This window comes from Lathamus discolor, chromosome 6 (assembly GCF_037157495.1).
Source record: "Lathamus discolor isolate bLatDis1 chromosome 6, bLatDis1.hap1, whole genome shotgun sequence".
Taxonomy (NCBI): Eukaryota; Metazoa; Chordata; class Aves; order Psittaciformes; family Psittacidae; genus Lathamus; species Lathamus discolor.
The window spans coordinates 56,998,139-57,011,485 of NC_088889.1; the positions used below are offsets into that span (position 1 = coordinate 56,998,139).

Consider the following 13,347-nt stretch of genomic DNA (forward strand, 5'->3'; position numbering starts at 1 on the left):
TTCAGAAAAATTAAATGAAACTACAACATTTCTGACAAGAGTAACTTTCAGTTTTCAGGATGATTCAGCTAAGTAGCTAACTTACATGCACCTCCATAGGTCAACGAGTCCACACATATGAATTGATACGTAAATGTATTACGCATACTCTCTATCTTGCTTTACTAACTGTATATGTATATACACAGGGAGTCCAAAGATTGATCCACCAAAAAACATACTTCCGTCAAAATCTTTTGTTATGAAATATTTTGGTTCATATTACCTTGAAATCAAATATGTTTATTCTGGCTTAAATTGTTGTTCTTTTCTTGAAAAGCTGAAATGTCATATTCAAAATTAACATTAATCTAGAATTCATTCAAAAGTAATAATAAAATAATATTTCAGTATTTTTAATACCTTTTTATTTCTAAGTTTATTAAGAGGAAAGGAAGTTCTCATAAACATTAGCATATACAAAAATATAGTGAATACTCAGGTAATAACAGGTCTGAACTGGCTCTTTTCAAGATATATTTTTCTACTACAGACATAAGATCCACTTCAATGGATTTTGCTTCTGTAATGTGAACAGCCACATACATAATAAGTCTACATGTAAATGGACAAAGTGGGCCTAGAATTATGGCCATATGTTTACAGACTGAGAATATCTGTAGTAAAATCAATTGATGTTGATTCACATTATTCTAAACGAGAGTAAATTAGACTCATTCATTGCTACTGGCCTACTCACTGAATATTTGATTGACCTGTTAGAAATTGGTTTAGAATATTATGGGTCATAATGACATTTTCTTAATAGATACTTCAGTTCATTTTACATATCTGGGCATTTTTTTTAACAATGAGATTATAACTTCATGGATATCATAGGATAAAACCAACCACATCTACAAATTCATATCTCTGGTGTTGCACTTATCAGAACAAGATTCAGTACCGCACATTCAAACCAGAATTGGACGTGTTGTATTACATTAACAATTATCACACTATAGCATGATAGCAAGGGGACCTTATTGAGTTCATTATTTTTGTGAGATTTGTGCGTTCATTGTTTACACCAAGAATGTTGCTTTTACCATTTAAAGCCTCATGGTTCATACATGTATTTTGGCTTAGTGAGGAAACTGTTAAAGTCCATCACTTGTATAATATTTTTAAAGCTGTATAGTACCATATATTTTAACAATCGCAGAAGTTTAAGGAGCTGTCTCAAAGTAAGCAAACAAAGCGGAATTAATCTCTGCTCTTAATACAAAATTACATCTGTGAAACATCTGAATCAGAGCTTATCTTTGAGTAACTGCTTATGACAGAGGTCATTTTTAATGGTTTAAAACTTCAGTCAAGATAGAGCTCACAGTTAAATGACAAGATTGCAAGGAAGAAATGTTAAGGCAGAGACTTCTTAACTCATATACTCAAGCGGGGAATGAAGTAGCCACCATATATCACTGCTTGAAGCAGGACAGATTTCCCAGACACAGAAAATGCAGAAGGCAATCACAGCTTAGCAATTTCCTGGTGCTTTTCATCTAAACACCACATAATACTAAACACTAGAATTAAGCTGCTTAGCGTATCAACAAAGTAAGCCCAGTAAAGAAGAAATGTACTAACTTTTTTGGCAGATGTCCTGGTACCCTAATGTTGCCGATCATTTTAAGATCCAGAGCAACAGTTGCATGCTATCACAAAAAAAAAAAATACGTATACTTTCCTAATCTAGAGTACTTTGTGAGAAGCTGAAGGGAAAATACACTGAAATACTGCTGGTTGAGTAATTTTAAAGTTATATGGTTTCCTGAAAGAGGAATGTTCATGAAGAAAAAATCTATCTTACAATCAATTCTATTCTTTATGTTGATATACATTGGTAAAATCTCCATTTATGAACTTTATGAGTTCCTGAAAGTCTCATTTCACAGTTTTAGAAATACAGGACTAGTTAGAAAAACAGAAAAAAATGGAAATTCAAGTTACAATTAATCTATTTAGATTATAGAATCATAGAATCATAGAATAGTTAGGGTTGGAAAGGACCTCAAGATCATCCAGTTCCAACCCCCCTGCCATGGGCAGGGACACCTCACACTGAACCATGTCACCCAAGGCCTCATCCAACCTGGCCTTGAACACCACCAGGGATGGAGCACTCACAACCTCCCTGGGCAACCCATTCCAGTGACTCACCGCCCTAACAGGAAAGAATTTCCTCCTTATATCCAGTCTAAACTTCCCCTGTTTAAGTTTTAACCCGTTACCCCTTTTCCTGTCACTACAATCCCTGACGAAGAGTCCCTCCCCAGCATCCCTATAGGCCCCCTTCAGGTACTGGAAGGCTGCTATGAGGTCCCCACGCAGCCTTCTCTTCTCCAGGCTGAACAGCCCCAACTTTCTCAGCCTATCTTCATACGGGAGGTGCTCCAGTCCCCTGATCATCCTCATGGCCCTCCTCTGGACTTGTTCCAGCAGTTCCATGTCCTTTTTATGTTGAGGACACCAGAACTGCACACAATACTCCAGGTGAGGTCTCACAAGAGCAGAGTAGAGGGGCAGGATCACCTCCTTTGACCTGCTGGTCACGCTCCTTTTGATGCAGCCCAGGATACGGTTGGCTTTCTGGGCTGCGAGCGCACACTGAAGCTGGCTCATGTTCATTTTCTCATGGACCAGCACCCCCAAGTCCTTCTCTGCAGGGCCGCTCTGAATCTCTTCTTTGCCCAACCTGTAGCCGTGCCTGGGATTGCTCTGACCCAGGTGTAGGACCTTGCACTTGTCATGGTTGAACTTCATAAGGTTGGCATCAGCCCACCTCACAAGCATGTCAAGGTCCCTCTGGATGGCATCCCTTCCCTCCAGCATATCAACCGGACCACACAGCTTGGTGTTATCGGCAAACTTGCTGAGGGTGCACTCAATCCCACTGTCCATGTCAGCGATGAAGATGTTAAACAAGACCGGTCCCAACACCGATCCCTGAGGGACACCACTCGTTACCAGTCTCCAGCCAGACATTGAGCCATTGACCACAACTCTTTGTGTGCGGCCAGCCAGCCAGTTCTTTATCCACCGAGTGTTCCATCCATCAAATTGATATCTCTCCAATTTAGAGAGAAGGATGTCGTGTGGGACAGTGTCAAACGCTTTGCACAAGTCCAGGTAGATGACATCAACTGCTTTACCCTTATCCATCAATTCTGTAGCCCCATCATAGAAGGCCACCAAATTGGTCAGGCAGGATTTCCCCTTAGTGAAGCCATGCTGGCTGTTACCCAGCACCTTGTTGTTTTTCATGTGCCTTAGCATGCTGTCGAGGGGAATGTGCTCCAAGATTTTACCAGACACAGAGGTGAGACTGACTGGTCTGTAATTCCCTGGGTCTTCCATTTTCCCCTTCTTGAAAATGGGGGTTATATTTCCCTTTTTCCAGTCATCGGGAACTTCACCTGACTGCTATGATTTTTCAAATATGATGGCCAGTGGCTTAGCAACTTCATTCGCCAGCACCTTCAGGACCCGCAAATGGATTCCATCAGGTCCCACGGACTTGTGTGCGTTCAGATTTTGAAGATGGTCTCGAACCAGATCCTCTCCTACAGTGGGCCCAAGGTCTTCATTCTCACAGTCCCTGCTTCTACCTTCTAAGAACTGGGTGGTGCAGTCAGAGCCTTTGCCAGTGAAGACCGAGGCGAAGAAGTCATTCAGAACCTCAGCCTTCTCCAAATCCTGTGTAGCCAGTTCTCCCAAAAGCTTCCTCAGGGGGCCTATGTTGTCCCTAGTCTTTTTTGTTTGCTACGTACCTGTAGAATCCCTTCCTGTTATCCTTAACATCCCTGGCTAGGTTTAATTCTAACTGGGCCTTATCCTTCCCAACCTGGTCCCTCGCTTCCCGGACAACATCCCTGTACTCTACCCAGGCCGCCTGTCCTTGCTTCCATTTTTTATAAGCCTCTGTTTTCCTTTGAATTTTCCTCAGCAGCTCCTTATCCATCCAAGGAGGTCTCCTGGCCCTCTTGCTGCACTTCCTTCTAGTTGGGATGCAGCACTCCTGAGCTTGTAGCAGGTGATCCTTGAATATCAACCAACAGTCTTGGGCCCCCCTGCCCTCCAGGGCTATATCTCATGGAACCTTACTAAGCAGGCTCCTGAAGAGGCCAAATTCTGCTCTTTTGAAGTCCAGGGCAGTGAGCTTGCTACATGCTCTTCTCACTGTCCTGGGGATCTCAAATTTGACCATCTCATGATCACTACATCCAAGGCTGCCCTGGAGTACCACATTCTCAACAAGCCCTTCCCTGTTGGTGAGCACAAGGTCAAGCATGGCATCTCTCCTTGTCGGCTCCTCTACTACTTGCAGATTTAGTTAGTGTATGTATGCACAAATCACAAAAGTATTAGCTTGAGTATTAAAAACATGCTTGGACACGCTCACTTCCAGTTCTTGTAAGGCTTGTAAAGGAGGAAAAATTATCAGCGTGTAATGAGTTTTAAATTTTATGCGGATACCTTCACATTGATGATGTGTGTTTGATTTCATAAAGATTTTTCTAGAATTCTGTGAATTTCTTCAGGAAATTTCAGTAAATGTAAACAAAAGAGTTGTCTGCAAGTGTGTATCGTCTAATGAAGCCCATCTTTACATGATGTAAGAATGTCCTCTAACATCGTTTCAAGCCAGTATGGAAATTTTTCTGAAAAAGTCTCTCAGCTAATCACAGTTACATATTTTCATAATTCTACTAAAAATAACAACAGTTAAGAACTGGACTTGGTCTGTAACATCTCCTTCATTTCAAAGTATATACCACCAGCTTGAATGATTATTTTAATTCTAATGTAGCAAATGCATGAGACTAAAGCATTTCTTTAAAAAAAAAAAAAAAACAACCTGCAAAATATTCCAAGGGTAGAAAAATATCAGCAACAAAAAGCTATTAGAAGCTTTTATCATCAGAGCACCAAATTCTTGGCTTTGTTATCATGATTCAACTGTACTAAACAAGACAAGAACATTTTGTTAGATCGCAGTGATAAGGTCTGTTGATGTGTCTTGGCAGGAAAATGAAATAAAAAATTACCTTTGCAACACTGACACAAGTTTGCTCATTCTGTTTCTCTGCTCCTACAAGCAACATGTTCATGGTTTTAAATTAAATAAGTCATAAATAACAACAGAACTAAAACTAAATAAAATCATATATGTATTATTGTATGACTATAATCTTGACTATTTTTAAAATGTTTTTGGCTCACATTTATACAAAGCTCTCTTCCATATTTGTGCATAGCAAAAAGGAATCCACAAGTCTGGGCTTCACTAGCTGCTGAAAATCTGAATCTTCAAGTCCATCAGGACTCATAACTGCTAGTCTCCGTAAGGCTGCCTAAGAAACAAAACAACACAATTGTAATACTGTTAAGGTTTTACAAAGTCTTCATTGCAGGACTCCATATAATTATTTCTAAATAATTGCCAAGACTCAAAACTGAACGGTGCTGGTCTATAGACTCTTCTGATTTGTTGATCTCCCATTCCTGTCTTCATCTGCTAGATTAATTTCCTCTCAAATACAGCTATTAAATGACAGATCTTTTGGGGCACATTACTCTTAGAACAAAGCAGCAGGGACAGCATGGTGTCAAAGAACACAGAGGTGAGAGTCAGAGCACTTTGATTGTAAACCTATCTCCAGTCTGATGCACATCTCATGCTGCCTCTTTGTATCTCAGCTCTCAGCTTTTGTCTTATTTATGAGAACTATAAGCCATCTGATTCAGAAAACACCTGCTACTGAAGTTTTATGCAATGCCTGTAACAGAAATCTTTTAGATACTAGTTTAGTAGAAAGAAGCCATAAATTTCAAACCATTTTGGAACAAATAAAACTGCCATTTGTTCCGATTATGAGGCTGCACAATAAAAATCACATTGATGTTACTCTTATCTTCATAAAATCTCCCCTTCTAAGAAGGTTGCGTTTTGTTGGGTTTTTTTTCTCACTGGAGAAAAATATACAACCAATATACAACCTTCTAGCAACTTAACACGACACATGCAACTGAAAAGCAGGCTGGTTTTTCTCAAGAATAAAAATTGGCTTCTATTAGCAAGATGTGATAGTTGTGATCAGCTCGTCTCTGTGCTGTTTGTCAGTGCAGCACTAACACAAGAGTTAATTACGTGCTTCAAAGAATACAAAAATTAAACAACTAAGCTAAAAACATCAAGTACTACAGTCCCTCAGACTTAAGTGGCAAAACTTATCAAAGCCTGAAGCAGCTCATGTCCCAAGGGCAATATTTGTGTCACATGTTTACCAGAAAGTGTCATCAGGCAGTTACCAAATATCAGGAGAAGCAGAACTGGTGACACAGACGGGCAGGTAGCATCTCAAGTGACAGGCATAAATCCAAGGAATGTGCAGCAACAACTTCAATGAGACAGAAAAATCACAGCCTGGTTTACTGCCATCACTCTGTGGCCTCTGCTGTAGCCATACACAACTAACATGCCTTGTTGGCAGGTATGGAGAGTAAACACAGCATTTCTTATGCTCCCATACTCTCTTCATCCTGAATGAATCCTGCTCAAACAAGCAAAACTTCTCATGTGCTGGTACAAAGCTAGCAGTTAATCAAAGCTGCAATAACAGTGTTGTACTTTCACATTAAAAATAACAAGCACTGTCAAACTATATTCTTCAGTCTTCATTCATCAGTGCCTATCTCCTAACCCTACTTCATCCATGCCCACAGAACACTTTTGTCTTGCAGAATGCTAGGTGAGATTACTCAAATCTGACAGGTGACTGGGGCCCACAGTCCATGCAGTGCAGAGCCAGCAGCTGGGATCTTTCTCTTAAGCACAGAAAGTGTTAACCTTTTGTTGGCCACTTCTTGACTGAGCACTATATTGTCCTGGAGGCTCGAATAGATAAAAAGGTGGATTGTAGTGAAAGCAAGACATGTCCTTTCCTCTCTTTGGCCTCTACATTTTCATCTATATGTGTGCATGCAGGCAAAGGGCTTGCTATCCCTGTGATTCAAGGCTTAATGCAGCAAACATAGCATCATCAGAGAATGGAATTTAAGAATCACAGAAACCTTGAATTCTGAAGTGTTCCAGTGCTCACTAATGTGAAGATGAAGCCACTTTTCCTTATGTGCTTAAATCTTCAATCAGAGGATAAGTAGTTGACATTGTACAGGACTACACTTCAGGGCAAAATTAAGAGACACTGGTATGAATTCATTCCTGAAATACTTATGCCTTTCGAAATCTAAAGGGCTGGTTTTTCTGCATTTTTCAGAATAAGTATGAAATAAAAATTGAAATGTACCTACCAGACATGCCACTAAAACAGAATCACTGTTGTTTCTTTCGGTTGGCGATCTGCAAAGTTTAATTAGGCGAGGAATACCTGGGTGCACAAGAGTATCAGGAGAAATAATTTAGAAAACAAAGTCCTTATTTTGAGATGAGGTCTTCTTTTCTTTAGATGTTTCATATTTATCTTTCTTAGTAAATATTATATCTAATGCAAAGATGATATGTAAATACTCAAGGGACTGTCCACAGAGCTATGCAGCTCAGAGCAGATATAACTAATAATTGTAATGGATAAATAAATACATACATTGTTTTTACCCACTATTGCTGTTTCAGAGTGGAGGTTATGACCTCCATTTCTTCCCTATGAAAAAACTCCAGCCAAAAGAATGTGTTCCTTCTTGTTAGGTTTACCACATCCGAACCTGCTGGGGTCCAAGTTTTCTGTCTACTAACAGATCCTGCACAAGAGTTTAAATAAAAAAACGAAGGAGGCAGCACTATCAGTTGACATAGTCTGCCACAGCTATGTGTTGGGTGGATGCTGCACCTCAGGTTCCTCTAGGAAATGAGCCAGATGTTCATTTACTGCAACCTCCTTAGTCACTCTCCAGACAGATTGTATAGCCATTTCTGTTGCAGAAAGTGTATCAAAGGAGGCTAAAAATTAAAAAAAAGCTTCTCAATGACTGGCAGTTCCATCCTCTTTTTCAGTCTGCCATTAAGCTAGGAAACATCCTTACAGTTGAGTTTTACGGCTGCATTTGCCACTTCAGGATCTCGGCTGAGTCGTGCCAGTGTAACTGCAGATTTCTGTTGGACTCGCTCACAAGCAGCAACTTCTGCTGAGTTTCCTGAAGATGACTTTTCAAAGAGCATTTCCATTAAAAGTTGAACACCTAGAAGGATGTAAGAGCCATTGTTATCCTCTCTTCAACAAAAATACTCAGTTCAAAAAAGTAAAAGCAAAAAACAAGCTAGGTAAAATACCAAATAAGGCATGATGAAAGCATTTATATGGATGGCAATTTGGCCATCAGCATTCAGGCACATCTGCTCTGTGCATGTTTGCCTTCAGTAGGAAGTTACAGAATTCCTGGAACCAGAAAATGCACTAACTTCCCTCTTCTAACTTCTTGACTCCTCTACAATTTGGTATTTTAGACTTCACAAATTTATTTCAGTCAACTAAATGCAATGTTTTCTTTACTTCTAAACTAAACTGAAGGCAATCACTAACTTTAAAATCTGCATGTTTCAGATATTTACATGAAATTTTGAGTTGAATTAAAGGAAAGCAAAACTTTTTATTGCAGTTTATGCATATTTAAGCAAACCTTCAAAAGTTCCCATCTCTGACTGTTTAAGGGCATTTTAGAATGAAGAATCCTTTAATGAAGGAAATTATGACATTCTTCTCCTTGAAGTTTACTGTGCAACTAACTCTTCACTTCAGAGGCCATAGTCATCTATGTCAAAATGGTTTCATTAACTTTCCGTTGCCTGTAGAAGTTGATATTCTTACTGTAGCACCACAAAAACAGGTGAAAATGTGATGATTTCTGTTTTCCAGACTATTTAAAATGTAAGGAAAATTATGTGCTATTAGACTCCATATGCTATTAGGCATTCAGATTACTTCAGGTAGCATCAGAGGATTTTAACAGTTAGAGCATTTGCATAAATAATTAAGAGAATTAGCATCAGAATCATGCAGCTAGATAATAATCAATCGACATACAAAAAAAGTCAGAGTTGAGAAGAAAATATATCTAAATTCTCCAGGATTCAAGGACCCTTCTCAGTTTGTGAATCTGGCTTCTGACCAACATCTGATTACCACAACATCAGACAGAAACAAAAAGCCTTTCTACACAAGATGAGTGTCAACCCTTCTCAAAGGCCTGGAGGCAAATGCTTCTGTGTGAGCTTCCATTACAGAGTGCATACACAAACTTTATTTCATCGCATTGTGCTTGACAATCCATATGTACATCTCCACACAGTGCAGTATCTAGCATGTTAGGCCTAGTTGGCACAGCTGTTAGTATAATTTTATGAGCTTCAGTCAAGTTTCTGCCATAGTAGAAATAGATAAAATATGATCACACATCTGTCCCCCCAGTAACAAAACAGGTTTAGGTGTGCTCAAGGAAATAGCCTTTATGGTTAACAGATAAGTAATCTGTTAACCATAAAGGAGTGCACAAACTTCCAGGGCATGTCTGGATTGTGGGTATTAACAGCAAATCAGAAAACAACAGTACAAGTCAAACAGACGAACAGGGTATTCTCTACCCAATCCTACAATTACAGGCACCTAGGGTCTTGTCTGGGAAATATTAGGGTCTTGCCAACAGTTTCTAGAAAATATTCTGGGTTGGGAAGCCTTACATGCCTGCACCAAGAGGCCCAGGACCTGTTCTTTAATGTCCAGGAACACAGGGAGCTTGGACTAGGGGCATTGCAGGAACCAACATGAGGACCTGAGCAACCTCTGGGGCTGCCCATCCCTCCCATACAACCAGGAGATCATATATGAAATCACCATGCTAACCTGCCTTGCTCCTCCCCTTCACTGTACTGTCTTCTGCATGGGACAGGGAAGTCTGGTAATTTGTAAAATTACATGTACCTGTGATTAAATTTCTTCCATATCCAGATCAATCCAACGCTGACATTGTCACTTGGTTTCAAACTTCAACACCTATCCACCTTAGCAAGGACATCAAATGTACACTACCTCTGTGCACACATGGAACACATCAAGCAAATTAGTTGTGCCTGATCCTTGAAGCCATATTTGTGTGCATAGATCTCAAAGTTTCCTTTGAAATGCAGGAGATTTCTAAATCAAATATTACATAGGAATTGGCCAATTCTATTTCAAGACCCACGTCTATGTAGATGCTTTCTGAAACTCTTTCTCACCTATAATCAGCCGTGTCTGAGATTCAAATGGATACAAATCACTCCTATCCAAACCTTCATTTAAGATGTCTGGATGGGATATTCTTAGGACAGAAAAAGCAACATGCAAAGCTGCACTGTAAGCTAGAATCTCCCGCTCCTTCCCTGACCTCCTCCACCAAAAGAAAAAAAGAAACTAAAAACTCGTCTTACAATATTGCTTGGCCATGAATTTGCTGTGTTAAAGTCTTCCTTTATCCCAATCCACAGAATTATTAATGTAACTTCTCAGACTTCTGGTGAGCCTGTAACACCTAGGGTTTGGAGTTTTTTCAATATAACAAATTTGTCATAATATGATATTTAAAGAAATGTGGAAAAAAACTGGTAACAACTGCATAGTAATAAAAATATAATGTGTCAAAATTCATACTACTTCTAAATACCTATGAAAAAAGTGGCACAAAATGCAGGTATGCATGGCTCAGGATCAGATGACATCTTTCAATGTGTAAGAATTGCCAACTTATACAATGTCATTACCAGAACAAAGCTTGCTAAAACACTTTGTACTACCTTGCTTTGTGTCTGTGAATGTCACACACACAGAGAACATCAGCAGTATGGTCATGCATACAAAGTTTTCTAAAGCAGTGGTAATTTATTTCAGTTGCATAGAGCTATCCCAAGCACTCATTTTGTGTCCTGCAGCAATGTGTGATGTCCAGCAGAGATAGGATGCAAAACCACCTAATTAATTAAGCCTTTCTCCTTTGCCTTGTAACCATTACTTTCCCATCTACACATATTCTCCATAAATACAGAATGTAATTCAGCTGAAATACATACCATTTCCTTGAATGATTTCTGAAGCACACTGGTCCAAGACAGACATGTTTGCCAAGATTGTTACCACCTGTTATTAAAAAGGGAAGAAAATATGAAGTATAGCCCAACAATTCAGTAATATTAAATAGCACTGTGGCAGAAATGTGGCAAGCCCAATAAGATTAAAAAGCATTCTTGTAGGTCAACCATCTATTCCCACCTTTGTGATTTCTCAGGAGTCTTTATCTTACATATGACTGCTAACTGAAATCCAAACAAGAAAAGTAAAACCTCTTTTTCTCATGCTCCTATACTCATGCATAAAAATCTGTCATATAGAGATCTACACAGCAGATTTGTTCGTTGGTCAAATTGTTAGAAAGAGGAAGATAAAAAATTATAAATACCAACCAACTGAAAAAAACTGGAGTCCTACAAAGAATTCAGCCAGGAGCTGCCCACCCTCAGGAACAAGTCCTGTAGCCACATTTCAGCTCAGGCACAGCACAGCAAATGGCATACATTCTGTAGCATCAAGCTATTGCTAAGTTTCTGCTTCAGGGTTCAGCTGAAATGCTGAGACATCCTCATGACTGATTTGGAGTCTTGAGCCTTGATTAAAGGGAGATTTCAAGGAATACTTTTCAGTTTTATTGAAGCCATAAGTTGTGTGTATGTCAAAGTACTGTCCCAAAATTAGATGGATTTAAAAATCTATTTATAACTTTCCTGAGCTAAGGCCAAAGCACATTTTGAGATCCTTCTTTACAGAATTTCTTATCTAAAATTGCACTGGTTTCAAGACTAGGTGTAACTCAACCTGCTTACAGTCATGCAGAGAGCTGTTGACAGAAATAGGATCATGTGGAGGTGTTGGCTTTCAACCACCCATTTCCTTCATTGATATCATATACTTTCTCTCATACATCCTGCAAGATAGTCTTTTTAACTTTATCCTCCAAATAACTTCCTTTCTGCATGCAAACACATCTCAGTATTAACAGAATATATGAGGGACCAAATGACAATGTCATAGAGCATTAGAAAACAAAATATAAATAATATTATTTCTTCGGAGGTTTTAACTTCTCTATTCCAGTTGAGAAAAACTGACCAGCCTCAGTGATCAATTTGAGACTGGTTATCAGCTTTTTAACAGTACAGTGTCAGTTCAAAGACAAGCAGACTTCTCAGACGTAAGTAGGCATGAGATCAAATCACCATTCTGATCTCACTTTGCCATTTTAATAACAAGGATGACTCATTTTCATTGCTGTGACATAAAGGTTTTCCACTTTGGAAGGTAGTGTTAGAGTGTCATCTCTCTGAATAAATATACTTACTTAGGATGCAAATGAGTTGCTGAAACTCTACAGAGTGACAGGTAGAAATATGGTAACTCAGTACATGTCTATGTATTTATTCCGTATTAATTATTAACTGTGTTTCAGGCAGAGTGTATATGTTTTCTCATTCTAAATTATATCCTGTTAATGAAAATTGCTTCCTCTATGCAGAATCTGTACCCCATGTGGCTCTCTAACCCACAGATGAAGAATTCAATTAACCACAATTTGAATACATGCCAATTATTCCACTGCTTCAAGTTATTTTGTCTAATAAGTATTTTCGTACATAAAAATATTTTGTGTGCATCTTTTGACACCAAAAATTATTTGAAGTTATATCTGTACTTTCTTTGCATTGATTATGTGGCCCCTATATTTTGCAATGTATTTATGGACTAGCCTAATGGGTTTATATGCAACTTTCTCTAGAGGGGTTTATAAAAGACCCTTATCATCAATAATGATCAAGTTCTACCTATATTATCTTTTAGAAATCTTAATAGGGCTTGAAAGGCAGTTAAAGCACAGATAGCTCACTCAATATGGATACATGTTTCTTTCCTCAGAAAAGTCAAGTTTTCCTGTGATTTAAACAATGTAACATGAAATAGCGCAACCTGAACATGCAACAGGCAAGCTGAATATGAGTTGGCTTTAAATGCTTTATTTCCCCATACTTGTCTATTTTAAAATTCAGTATACATACAGCTTCCATGAAAATTTCTTCTGCAATACAGACCAAAGTTCAAGGAAGTTTAATACTAAGGATGAACACTCTAGAGGAAAACACTAACTTAAATGTAGATTCAATTTGCTTTGAAAAGTGACATTTCTGTGGGCACTGATATTAATGAAGTCTCATTTCTCTTGGATTTAAAGTTGATCAAAAACCATAAACAGAACTTTTGCAGTGGCATC

General features: G+C 38.7%; 1 protein-coding gene across 1 annotated transcript in view; it reads right to left on the minus strand.

Annotated features, from left to right (window-relative positions):
* Positions 1–5,267: 5,267 nt before the first annotated feature.
* INSC (INSC spindle orientation adaptor protein) overlaps positions 5,268–13,347 on the minus strand; it is a 134,125-nt gene continuing 126,045 nt past the window's right edge. Inside the window, exons 10-13 of the mRNA XM_065685879.1 lie at positions 11,102–11,168; positions 8,086–8,241; positions 7,357–7,433; positions 5,268–5,396 (exon numbers count right to left, since the gene is read on the minus strand). Coding sequence (XP_065541951.1) covers positions 5,268–5,396; positions 7,357–7,433; positions 8,086–8,241; positions 11,102–11,168 — 429 coding nt within the window. The remainder of the gene's footprint in view (positions 5,397–7,356; positions 7,434–8,085; positions 8,242–11,101; positions 11,169–13,347) is intronic.